The sequence below is a fragment of the Micropterus dolomieu genome, linkage group LG05 (assembly GCF_021292245.1).
Source record: "Micropterus dolomieu isolate WLL.071019.BEF.003 ecotype Adirondacks linkage group LG05, ASM2129224v1, whole genome shotgun sequence".
NCBI classification, from domain to species: Eukaryota; Metazoa; Chordata; class Actinopteri; order Centrarchiformes; family Centrarchidae; genus Micropterus; species Micropterus dolomieu.
In genome coordinates this window covers 1,589,034-1,600,041 of record NC_060154.1, presented here as the reverse complement: position 1 = coordinate 1,600,041, position 11,008 = coordinate 1,589,034, and the positions used below count along the sequence as shown (strand labels likewise).

The 11,008-nt window shown below is 38.7% G+C and overlaps 1 protein-coding gene across 1 annotated transcript; it reads left to right on the top strand.

Moving 5' to 3' along the window:
• The first annotated feature begins 238 nt into the window (after positions 1-238).
• Positions 239-10,651, top strand: pomgnt1 (protein O-linked mannose N-acetylglucosaminyltransferase 1 (beta 1,2-)). Its single transcript, XM_046049817.1, has 13 exons — positions 239-339; positions 917-992; positions 1,501-1,584; positions 1,813-1,854; positions 2,138-2,196; positions 3,618-3,690; positions 4,155-4,283; positions 4,761-4,886; positions 5,248-5,312; positions 5,418-5,462; positions 5,573-5,708; positions 6,270-6,379; positions 8,458-10,651. The coding sequence occupies exons 2-13, from the start codon at positions 918-920 to the stop codon at positions 8,537-8,539; spliced, it is 1,026 nt and encodes a 341-aa protein (XP_045905773.1). The 5' UTR covers positions 239-339; position 917; the 3' UTR covers positions 8,540-10,651.
• Positions 10,652-11,008: the final 357 nt, after the last annotated feature.

The window sequence follows — 11,008 nt, the reverse complement described above, 5'->3', positions numbered from 1 at the left end:
CAGCTTCACATTTACCGTACGGGATCTTCTCGTCGAAGTCTCTACCAGAAAGCAAAGAAGCGTATTTCCCAAAGTGATTAACTATTTTTTGTGTGTGTATATATAAAAAAAAAAATAAAAAAAAGTTAATGATCTACTGTTCTAAAAAGTCAGTTTCAGCGTCATGGTTTTGAACACTAGATCAGGTCGTCAAAATAAAACTCTACTGCTTAAATCATCACAGAACCGACAGTGAGTTTGTTTTACTAACTATATTTTCTTTTTCCAGCTGCCAGTCAATAATGTCTTTAATGTCCCAGTGGCCGTCATAGCAGGGAACAGACCGAACTATCTGTACAGGTAAGATCTGCTGACTAATGGTATATTTCATCAAAGGGATTGTAAAGCTTTTTTCTTCTTTTTCTATGAAAGGAAGCAGAAATTTCAGTTTCTCCGTTCTCTTACTACCACACACAGTTGAAGTTACGCCTCTTGTTTGTCTTTGTCATCTATAAAAATATTTGTACTTGTTTGTCTGCGTTTCATAGATAAACTGCATTTCAGAGTCTGAGTTTTTCCCTTTTATACAAATGAAGATAAATGTGCCGTACAGACAGTAAATATTCCTAAAAGTAAATTACTTGCTGCTTTACTTGACATTTTAAATTGATTGTACAGAAAATAACTTCAGTTTATTAACAGTGACTGCTGTAATGAGCTGTCATTCTGAAAGCAGGATGAAGAAAGATGACAACCCCTCCCTTAGAAATACATTTGGTATTAATATGAAGGGAAATTACAATCTAGCTGTCCACCTTTTTTTTTAAATTGGAACAAATCACAGTTATACAGCGATACAGAAACAAAAAGGAAATTAGCCTCATTCGTCTCTTGTGCCTTAACTGAAATTACGGCCATTTGTCGTCTTGTTTTTCAGGATGCTAAGGTCACTTCTTTCAGCTCATGGCGTCAACCCGCAGATGATCACGGTCTTCATTGATGGATATTATGAGGTACCACAGATTTAGTTTTTTCTTTTTTTTTCTCCACTTCATATCTGGTTTTGGTCATTATTTCACTTAGACTAACATTATGGGCCTGTGGGTGTAAATCCCCAATACTACGATGGTCAGTCATAGTTAACCACTAAAAACAACTGTAGACAATATGAAACATTAATACTTTAATTGATTAATGAACCTGTATGGTCCTTTGGTGACGTGTTCGTATACTTTTATGTACTTTGTTGAGGGCTGGGTTTTGTAATGTTAAACAGTTTTTTTTCAATGCGTACTGATACTAAAGTTATACATTTATTTGTTACCTTACTTATATAAATGTAAACCTGTAGGGTTTTCTTTTTCATTTAACAAAAAAAAGAAGTGTCCAATGTTTAAATATTGTTTAAACACAAGCAGCCATACAGGATCTTTAAAATGGTCGAAATGTTGATTTAAATCGGGACGTAACTTTGAGTATAGACAATGGTTTTTTTTGTGTTTTTTGTGTTTTTCGACCCAGGAGCCTATGGATGTCGTAGAGCTGTTTGGACTGAAGGGAGTCCAGCACACACCCATCAGCATCAAGAATGCCAGAGTGTCCCAGGTAAACAACAGCCTCATTTAAGGTTTAACAGAATTCATATCGGTGAGATCACAGATTTGCACTGAAAAAGTGTTGGAAGTTAAAGCCATTTTCAACCAAATTGTTTCCTGTATTTCCTGTATTCCTGTATGCATCACTCCGAACTGACAAAGATGAAAATGTTTTGAGGTTCAGCCTCAGTAGGTTGTAGTTTCTGTTGTGAAAGCCTCTCTGCTCTCTGTCACTCAGCACTACAAGGCGAGTCTGACTGCAACATTCAACCTTCACCCAGTGAGTACTTTGATTTTTTTTTTTTTGTCAAGATAAACATCAAAAAGTTACTCTTTCATGCAGTTGATGAATAGAGCAGCAAGGTGTGTGTCGATAAAGTAATACTCGAACAATCTTTTCAGTATTTAACACAGGCTGTAAAAGACGTTTTCTGTTTTCAGTTTGACTCTTATTTAAGAACAGCAGCTTTTTTTTACTATACTTATTATTAAGTGCCAGATGACAGATGGATATCTCATGACAGCACAGACTGAGTATGTGTTATTTATTTATTTTTCATCAGGATTCCAACTTCGCCATTGTCCTGGAAGAAGACCTGGATATCTCCATTGACTTCTTCAGGTACATTGTCCAGAATGCACAACCATTACCAAAGATAGGCAGATAACTGTGAAATTATCATATGTACCAGTAGAGCAGAATAATAAGTCAGCTTATCAAAGACGCACAAAACGATAAGCAACAAGTATTTTAAAGATCTGTTAATTATTGTTTCAGTCAGTTGTGTAGCAGCAGTGCCAAACGTGTGCTGTTTTGCTCAAATGTAAGGATTTAATGCTTTTTTTTTTTTTTTTTTTGTCGTACATGATGGTAAATTGAATGTCTTCAGGGTTTGGACTGTTTGTTGGACACAAAGAGCATTTTAAAAATGTAACCATGCGCTCTGGGAAATTCAGATTTTCAAATTAGCTTTATTGGCATGAATGTATAGCAACAATATTGCCAAAACTACATATAAATTACATAAGGACAAATAATTTAGGTCAATTAATAAAGGACAATGGACAAGGAGACTGTTTTGGTATCTTTTTAAATGGACATTAGCTATAAAAAAAATTTTCTGGTCCTAAAGAGAAGTTTGTGGTGTGTTTAAAAAGAATTTACTGCTACCATGGTACAGAGCCAGGTTCTGGACTTCACAGTATCAGCAGAGAGGGCCCATAAACCCTCCCAGCTGCCTGAATCACCACTAGGTGGCAGTAGATCCGCAGCGATAAAGCCGTTGTCGGCTCTGTCAGAAACTCCAGCCTTCCTTTGTTGGACAGACTCTGCTTTGAACTGCATGTTTGCTGCTGTAAAAGCTCCAGCTCCCCTCTTGGGCTGAACGGCCTGTTTGAAGTGCCGACTTCAGACGGCATCTCGCTCTGCTTTAATGCCAGTTTGCTCTCTGAAACGAGTGTCAAGCTCTCAGTTAGAGAGCGCCGAAAACCAAAGTGTAGCCTGCTGCAGACTTTTTTGTTTACTGTTATAAACTCAGCTCTTCCGGTGTGTGTGTGTGTGTGTGTGTGTGAGAGAGTCCTTACAAAGTCCTGAATTCAATTTTACAAATATCAAACTGTAGGAATATGAAATTGTCCATTGATTTTATGATTTGTTTGTTTTCCTTTTGTCAGAACTAGCCAACCTAATGCTTGTAAAATCTAATTTTCTGGACTGTAATAGCAGCACATTAATGCCCATGATTTTTGAATGATGTGTTAAACCATCATCATGTCACAAATGTCACTTTGCCAGCTGTCGAGTGGAATCTTCCCGCTTAACGGGACCAAAAACTGGTTAATTTCTTGATATATTGTTTGAAAGGATAGGTTAAGGGTACATTTTATAAAAGAAAATAAAGTACCCAGGTTTAAAAATTTCAGAATTATCCTTTTAAAACTGTCAGTTTACTGTTGCCTGGTTTTTATGATGATGATGATGTTGTTGATACTGACGTAGCCACTTTTGACTGCACTAATGCCGCTTCTCTGTTTTCCCTGCAGTTTTCTGAGTCAGACCACCCACCTGTTGGATGAGGATGACAGCCTGTACTGTATCTCTGCCTGGAACGACCAGGCGAGTGCCGACTGCTTCACTCGCTCATGCTGTACCTGCCTTCCTCCTAAAGCCTTCCTAAAGGGCTCATTTGTTATGAGAGTTTATCTGTGTCTGTCCACTGTGTATATGTTGTTCCTCCTCTTGTCATCCCACACCTTCTTTTTTTTTTTTTTAACACTCATAGCCTAGTTCAGACAGCGACAAGCACGGCGACTTGCAAGATATTACAGTTCTGTTGCAGTTGAGACAGACAGGTTTGTGTGTCTTTAGCTGTCAACAGTTGCGTCTGAATGTCTGGAGGTGTCAGGATTGTTTGGAGTGATCTCAACAATAGATCGTGTGATGGGGTGATCTATCAGTTTTCTTTTAACCTGAGGGCGTAACTTAACATCGTTCACTGAAAAAGTTCCCCTCTCTCTGGTTTCTTTCCAAGTTTCGTTTTCTCCTCGCATCTGTGACTGACTGCTGCTGTTTTTGTACAGGGCTATGAGCACACAGCGGAGGACCCCGCCCTGCTGTACAGAGTGGAGAGTATGCCCGGCCTGGGCTGGGTGCTGAAGAAGAGCATCTACAAGGACGAGCTGGAGCCAAAATGGCCGACACCTGAGAAGGTGCAGGATTGATCTGTTCTGTATTTAAAGAACCCTGTGCACATTTTACATCCCTGCTCACCGTTTTCCAAATCACACCAGATTCCAGTCTTCCATTGTCTCAGTTAATTTCTTTGAAAATGACGAGGTAGTCCGTCAGACATATGGCCGCCATTTTGTTATTGATTTATTGACTGTTGCAGGCAAAGTTAGAGACTAGCTATTAAAAAATTAAGTGGAATCAAATACAGATTTTGTGATTTTCGGTGTTTCGTGTCTGCAGCATGTAGCAAATATCTGCAAGTAGATTTTCGTAGAATGAATTGAAACCAATGTTTGCCTGAAAGAAAAGAAATCAGTCTAAAGAATGATGGTATCATTTGGAAAATTGTCAATAGGTATTTAAAGTATGAATTAAGTATACAAAAGTCATAGTTAAGGAGTTAAAACAAGAAAAATCCACTTCCTGTTTGTGTATGAACTGTGTGTGTCTCGCAGCTGTGGGACTGGGACATGTGGATGCGAATGCCGGAGCAGAGGAAAGGCAGAGAGTGCATCATTCCCGACGTGTCCCGCTCTTATCACTTCGGCATCATCGGCCTCAACATGAACGGCTATTTCCATGTAAGATCCAAAGCAACTTAATCAGCACGACAGGATTCGGCCTCAAAATCTTCATCAATCCTGTTTTATAAATCGCTAACTTTGTAGTCTTAATAATTAAACGTGACTTTTATTAAAACCATAAAGCTGTAATACAGTCACTAGCTAGAAAACAACAGTGCACCACAATAATTATAACTTTGTTTAAAGTAACAAGGAGGTGTTTCTTAGCCTGGTGTGAAACCCTATCTGAGGATATAGTTATTTAAAGTGAAATGACATTAATATAATGTCTAATTGAAGTCCTTGTAGTAAAACAGCTGACACGCGAGGGTAAATCCTTTTCTGATCATATTTTCTGCCGGTCTTTTCTGTCCCATAGGAGGTATATTTCAAGAAACACAAGTTCAACACTGTTCCCAATGTGCAGCTGAAGAATGTTGACAGGTGTGTACTAGTAGGCTGCGTTCACTGATTTGCTGCTTTACATACCACGATTTCTTGAACTGTATGTGGAAAATAACTTTGACCGCAACACGGTGTTCTTCACAGCTTAAAGAAAGATGCTTATGAAGTGGAGATCCAAAGCCTGCTGAAGTGAGTGAGATACAGAAGCGACGCTGACCCCGTAGGTGATTTAGATTACATTAGAAGCTTTAGATAGATGTTACACAATTTATGCTGTGTGTGTGTGTGTGTGATCGCAGGGAGGCAGAGGTACTGGACCACACTAAGAACCCGTGTGAGGACTCGTTCCTTCCAGATTCGGAGGGGAAGACCTACGTCATGTTCATTAAAATGGAGACAGAGACGGACACATCCACCTGGACGGAGCTCGCCAAGGTATTCAGTCAGAACAGGAACACCCTGAATTGCCCCTGGTGGCTGTTCCACCAGTGTATGAATGTGTGTGACTGGTGAATGCGATGAAGTGTAGAAAGACTAGAAAGGCGGCAAACAAATACGGAGCATTTACACTCCTTGGTGGACTTGTAAGAGGTCCATGTCAGTTGTCGTGCATATATTAGCCCGTAACCTCTAACCAAGTTTTCTGGAAAGGACTGCAGATGGTATTCTTAATCATACCATTGATTTTTTTTTTTTTAATATTGGTGTTCTACCTTCCAGGCAGCCTTTGGATTCAGTTGACGGATAATCCTCCACTGTTAATATGTTGTTGAGTCAACATTTTATCATAGTTAAGTTATGCAGTTTTATGTTGCTGGAATGGACCAACTCCTCCCCATTGGTCCCTTTTTGTCTGTTTTTATTTATTGAAGTTGTCGTCTCTTCAAAACAAATCATTCATATGTTTTTATTGCTTTTGGCTAATGAAATGAACCTTAGCTTGCCATCAGCAATTGGATTATTAAAATAATTATTGTCCTTCTCTCTCCTCCTCAGTGCCTCCACGTTTGGGACCTGGACGTTCGGGGATACCACAGAGGCCTGTGGCGACTCTTCAGAAAAAGGAATCATGTCCTTGTGGTAGCCGTGCCAATCTCTCCATACTCGTAAGTAAAGCTCATTTTACTTTGTGCGTTGGCATTGATGCGGGAGTCTGCATGATGCTGTGCAGCCCAGAATCTGACACTTACACTGCACCTTTATGAACATGCCCAGCTACAAAGACGCCCAATAAAGGTGTGCATGTCTGTTTTGAGTTATATCATGGACTTAACACCTCCATAGCTTTGTGGCTGCCTTTTGTTTCTAAGAGTATCTTAAAAGACTATAGAACTCGGTAACGTAATAACCTGATGTCATGCTGCATTGAGTCACCTATCTTGTTGGGAGCGAGTTATCTGTGCAGCATTGCAATTATATCATGATGACACTTGACCCTGTTGCAGCTTTCCAGATTGATCTGAAGTATTGAGTTTTTTGGCTTTAGACAGTGCAGCTTCTGGTCTCTCAAGGCAATTAGGTCCCAGGTGAGGGGCCAGACTGACCCCTTGGGTACATGCCAAGTCTCTCATTTGATATTTCCTTGCTCCTTGCTTGAATCTGAAGTCCGCTGGTTCATCTGCTCTCGTCTCGAAGTCTTTCACTGGCCAACACGCACCCTTACTGGATATCAGTTATTGATTGGACGCTGCAGCTGATAGGATTGATCTGAGACATCCAAACATCATTTGAGTTTCATACTGGAGTGAAGACAGATAACAGATTAAATTGAAGTGTATTACTCCCAAGCTTTAGATTTGATTTGTTTTCTGATTTACCATCTAGTTAAAAATCTGCGTTCATCTGATCAACAAATGACCACAAAACTTTCTGCATTTATTAAAAAGATTTTTCTTTCACTATATTTTATTATGGGTGAAGATAGAGATAGCAGGAGAGTCTGGCTGTCAGCAAGAAATCACATAATTTATCGTCAGTTCCATTCAGTCGCATGCGAGGCTGATAATTCCTGAGCGTCTGCTTTGATATGAGTTCAATCATCGTTTCACTTTCCCCTGAAACATTTAGCTTAATAAATCATTTCCAATGTTCAAAAGAAACCATCATCATATTCTGGGTTATTCAATAATGAATTCACAATCAGAATATGAAAAAATACAGATGCAGATAATGAATAAATAATATAAAGGCAGTCTGCCAGTAGAAATGATCCTGTTCCTCTGAGCAGGACACAGGATACAGAATAAATACAGTGAAGAACAAGTGAAAAAAGAACTGTGTAACTTTATTGGCAAAGTGCACGTTTGCAGACTCCATCAAAAGAGCCCACTAACAGCTGACTTACCTGATTTACCTTGTTTATATAAAAAGGTAATACTAAAGAAAGTTTGGTTTTCTTCTAGTCACAGACATAACTGACTAAATTTGAAGTGTATCTCTTGTGAAAAGGAAGACATGCATCTGAAATGGAGACATCCTGTAACTTTATGGATCTGTGTTTTTGGGAAAGCATATCCACGCTTAAGGACTAGGGAAACCGCCGTTGAACCAAGGTGGAAACTGAGTCTGGGGGTGTAGCTCACAGGTGGTAATGTCCCAAGAATGACACCGAGCGATTGCAAGTTTAAATTCATACATGAATTTATTATGCTGCATGTGGAGGACGAATGACACATTAGCAACGGCCCAACACCAAACGTGCAATCCTGTCTCCCATTTCCAGCTTGGCGACTATACTTATATATGTCTAAACTACTAAACAAAAACAGGAGCATACCCGAAGTCCAAATGTTGCTCTTTTTTAAACCTATCAAATTCTCATTTCATGGAAGACAGTTTGGTGGTTATTACCAAGTTAATACATTTTAGTCTTGCTGTTTGTCTACTTAAATGGCTGCAGCCTGAAACTCGTTATTCACGGTCTTATTCTCATCTGTGGTCGTATTTAAGTTTAGTTTATTTGTAGTAAAGCAGCAGCAACAAATATTTTGTTATTTCTGCAACAGGTAAAAAATGTCTCAGAACATCTTCATTCTCATCTCACACATTCAACATTTAAAGGAGAGCAGAATATAACCGTGCCCATCCCAAGCAGCAAACACAACAAATATGTGACCGTCTGTCTCTTTCCTATCTTTTACCACTGCCTGTCCACTCTCTGTCCGTCTCTTTGTCTCATGATCAGTGTGAAGAAACCAGCCAGTGTCACTCCCATTCACTTAGAGCCTCCGCCCAAAGAAGAAGGAGCACCGGTGGAGCAGCTGTAGACCTGATGTCAGACACACACACACACACACACACACACACACACACACACACACACAAACACAAACACAAACACACACACACCAACCAGCCCAGGCCTTAACTCTTCTTCTTCTCTCTCCATCAACAACCACTAATAATCCAGCCTGGGACTCACAACTGCAAACTGACATTTCCTAGATGTTGAACTTGAGTATGAGGGGATACTTGGGGAAATGAAGTCCTGATTTCTTTTCCTTTTTTTTTATTATTAAAACAAAAGAGGGACTAACACTACAGACTGCACTACTAAATCCGTCCATCAGCTTGAGGAGCGACGGAGAAGCTAAATCCAGTTTCGGTTAAACGTGACAAACAAAACGGTAAATGACTGTCAACAGCTTTTCTGGTTCATTTCAATTCAATCTGTGACTTTTCAGCCAGAATGGTACAAATGACTCAAACACACACTCAGCAGAATTTAGCCACTTTTCCTCTTGGTTTGTTGTGTGTTTTTTTTATAACTACTGAGTGCTTTGACCATTTTGTACATACGTTTTAACTTATCTCTATTTATTTTACATCTATCAATCAAAAATGATTTTAGGGGTTTGTTTGCATTTTTAATTTTTAAAAAAAGATCCACTTTTATCAAGTTAAATGCATTTTTTTAAGAGCCTAACGTTTACAGATAATGAAATAATAATGTATATACATGTCTATATATATTTTTTGATGAAAAACGGTCAGCATATTTTTCAGCATCAGATCTAAGTTTGTGTGAAAGAGTTGATAACAGCCCTGTGGGTTTTTACTATTGTGACTGCTTGGGTCAGTTGCCTCCGATGGGGTTTCATTAGGGAAACACATTTGGTGACTGAAAGAGACAAAACTGAGAAAATATTCACAGATTTAGCAACATACACCCAACTTCACAAGGTGGAGTCTTTGCAGTGCTTCTTGCGTTTAGACCACATACACAGAACTGAAATGTACGTCCTTTTTTTTTTTTTTTTTAAATGAGGAAAAAATTGTATTTAGAAACTGCTTGTATTCCCGAAAGTTAGGTTCAAGAAAAAATATTGTTGGTGCCAAAAGTCCGTCATCAGCAATAGGAAATTGGAAATTTCCAAATGCTACCCAGCCCTAGAAAATAAATTATAAAAATGTAGAATTTTTGTTGCATTTCTTCGCTTAATTATTTTCTTTTTGTTTTAGAAATGCTGCCTTTTTATTCTGCCAGTTGCATGTTCCTGAATGCAGCGTATGTGTGAAATCTGTGAAACATTTGCTTATTCTCTCTGTGTGCAGAGGTTTGACCTCCCTTAGCCACCATAGCAGCTGGAGGCTGGTTATTTGCCTTATTTTTTTTTTCATTGTGACCTTCATCTGTGGTGGAAATGTTGGGATGTTTGATCTGAAATGTCATCGGCCAATTGTCACCAACCAAATTGATTCTCCAAGATGTGACAGTTAAAATCTTTACATGGAGGCTCAGCGTGATCGTGGTCGCTGCTTTTGTTTTAGTTCCGTTATTTCAAAATCAACATAAATATCTTGTTTTTTTTCGTCTGAGTTAAGTTATTTTTGTCATTCTCATATTAAAGTTTAATATTATTTAACCATTCTTATCTGGAGATGAGAGACTCAAAATCATAATTTATCCAGATCTGTTAATTATGAGATACTAAGTTACATCTTCAACATTTTCTTTGTATAACGCAGAATGTTTTTAATGAGTATTTGTGTGTTCAGAAGACTACATATTTACCATTTGAGAGTACCACTTATCAGCAGTATTACAGCCTGTGTCGTGACTGAATTAATCTCCATTTGTGTCCTGGAAATTTCAGACTCTGCCTGCTGTTTAAGCTACTTTTTCATTTCACTCTAATTTATGTACATGTGTGCTTCTCTTTGTTTAATCGAGAGGTTAAAACTAAATCATTGTCTCCCCAGAAATACAGCTAATTTTGTTAAAATGCTGTGAGATCATTTGGAAAATACTGGGAGGTACGCTGAATGTGTGACAATGAGGATCCGTGGACATAATGTTAGTTTCTGATGCGGTTTGACATGTATAAGTTCCTTTTTATCTTTTGTCATGGAAATGAATAAAGATGTTTTTTACTGAGGATTCATAGTGGAGCTCCTTTTTTATTTTGAGGCCTTACCCTACAGTATATTGTTGAAAAAGTTTATACATAAGGATTTATTATTGGTGCATATTATTCATAAAATAAACTTGGAGCTGTTGTTATTCTTGGCTCAGATGTTTTGTGTAGCCTTGTGCTGCTTGCAGATTTCCCAAGAGTACTTCAGGCAAAGCAGTGGTGGCAGGAAATGCATGCAGTGAGGGGAAATGTATGCAAATCCTCAGGGCTCGGTGGGTTCCTGCAGCCGCTGTGGGCTACCCAAGGACAAATGTGGCTTCTTGACCTTTTAGAGCTCTCATTTTCAAAACCTGTGGTGAAATCAACCAGAAAAGATTT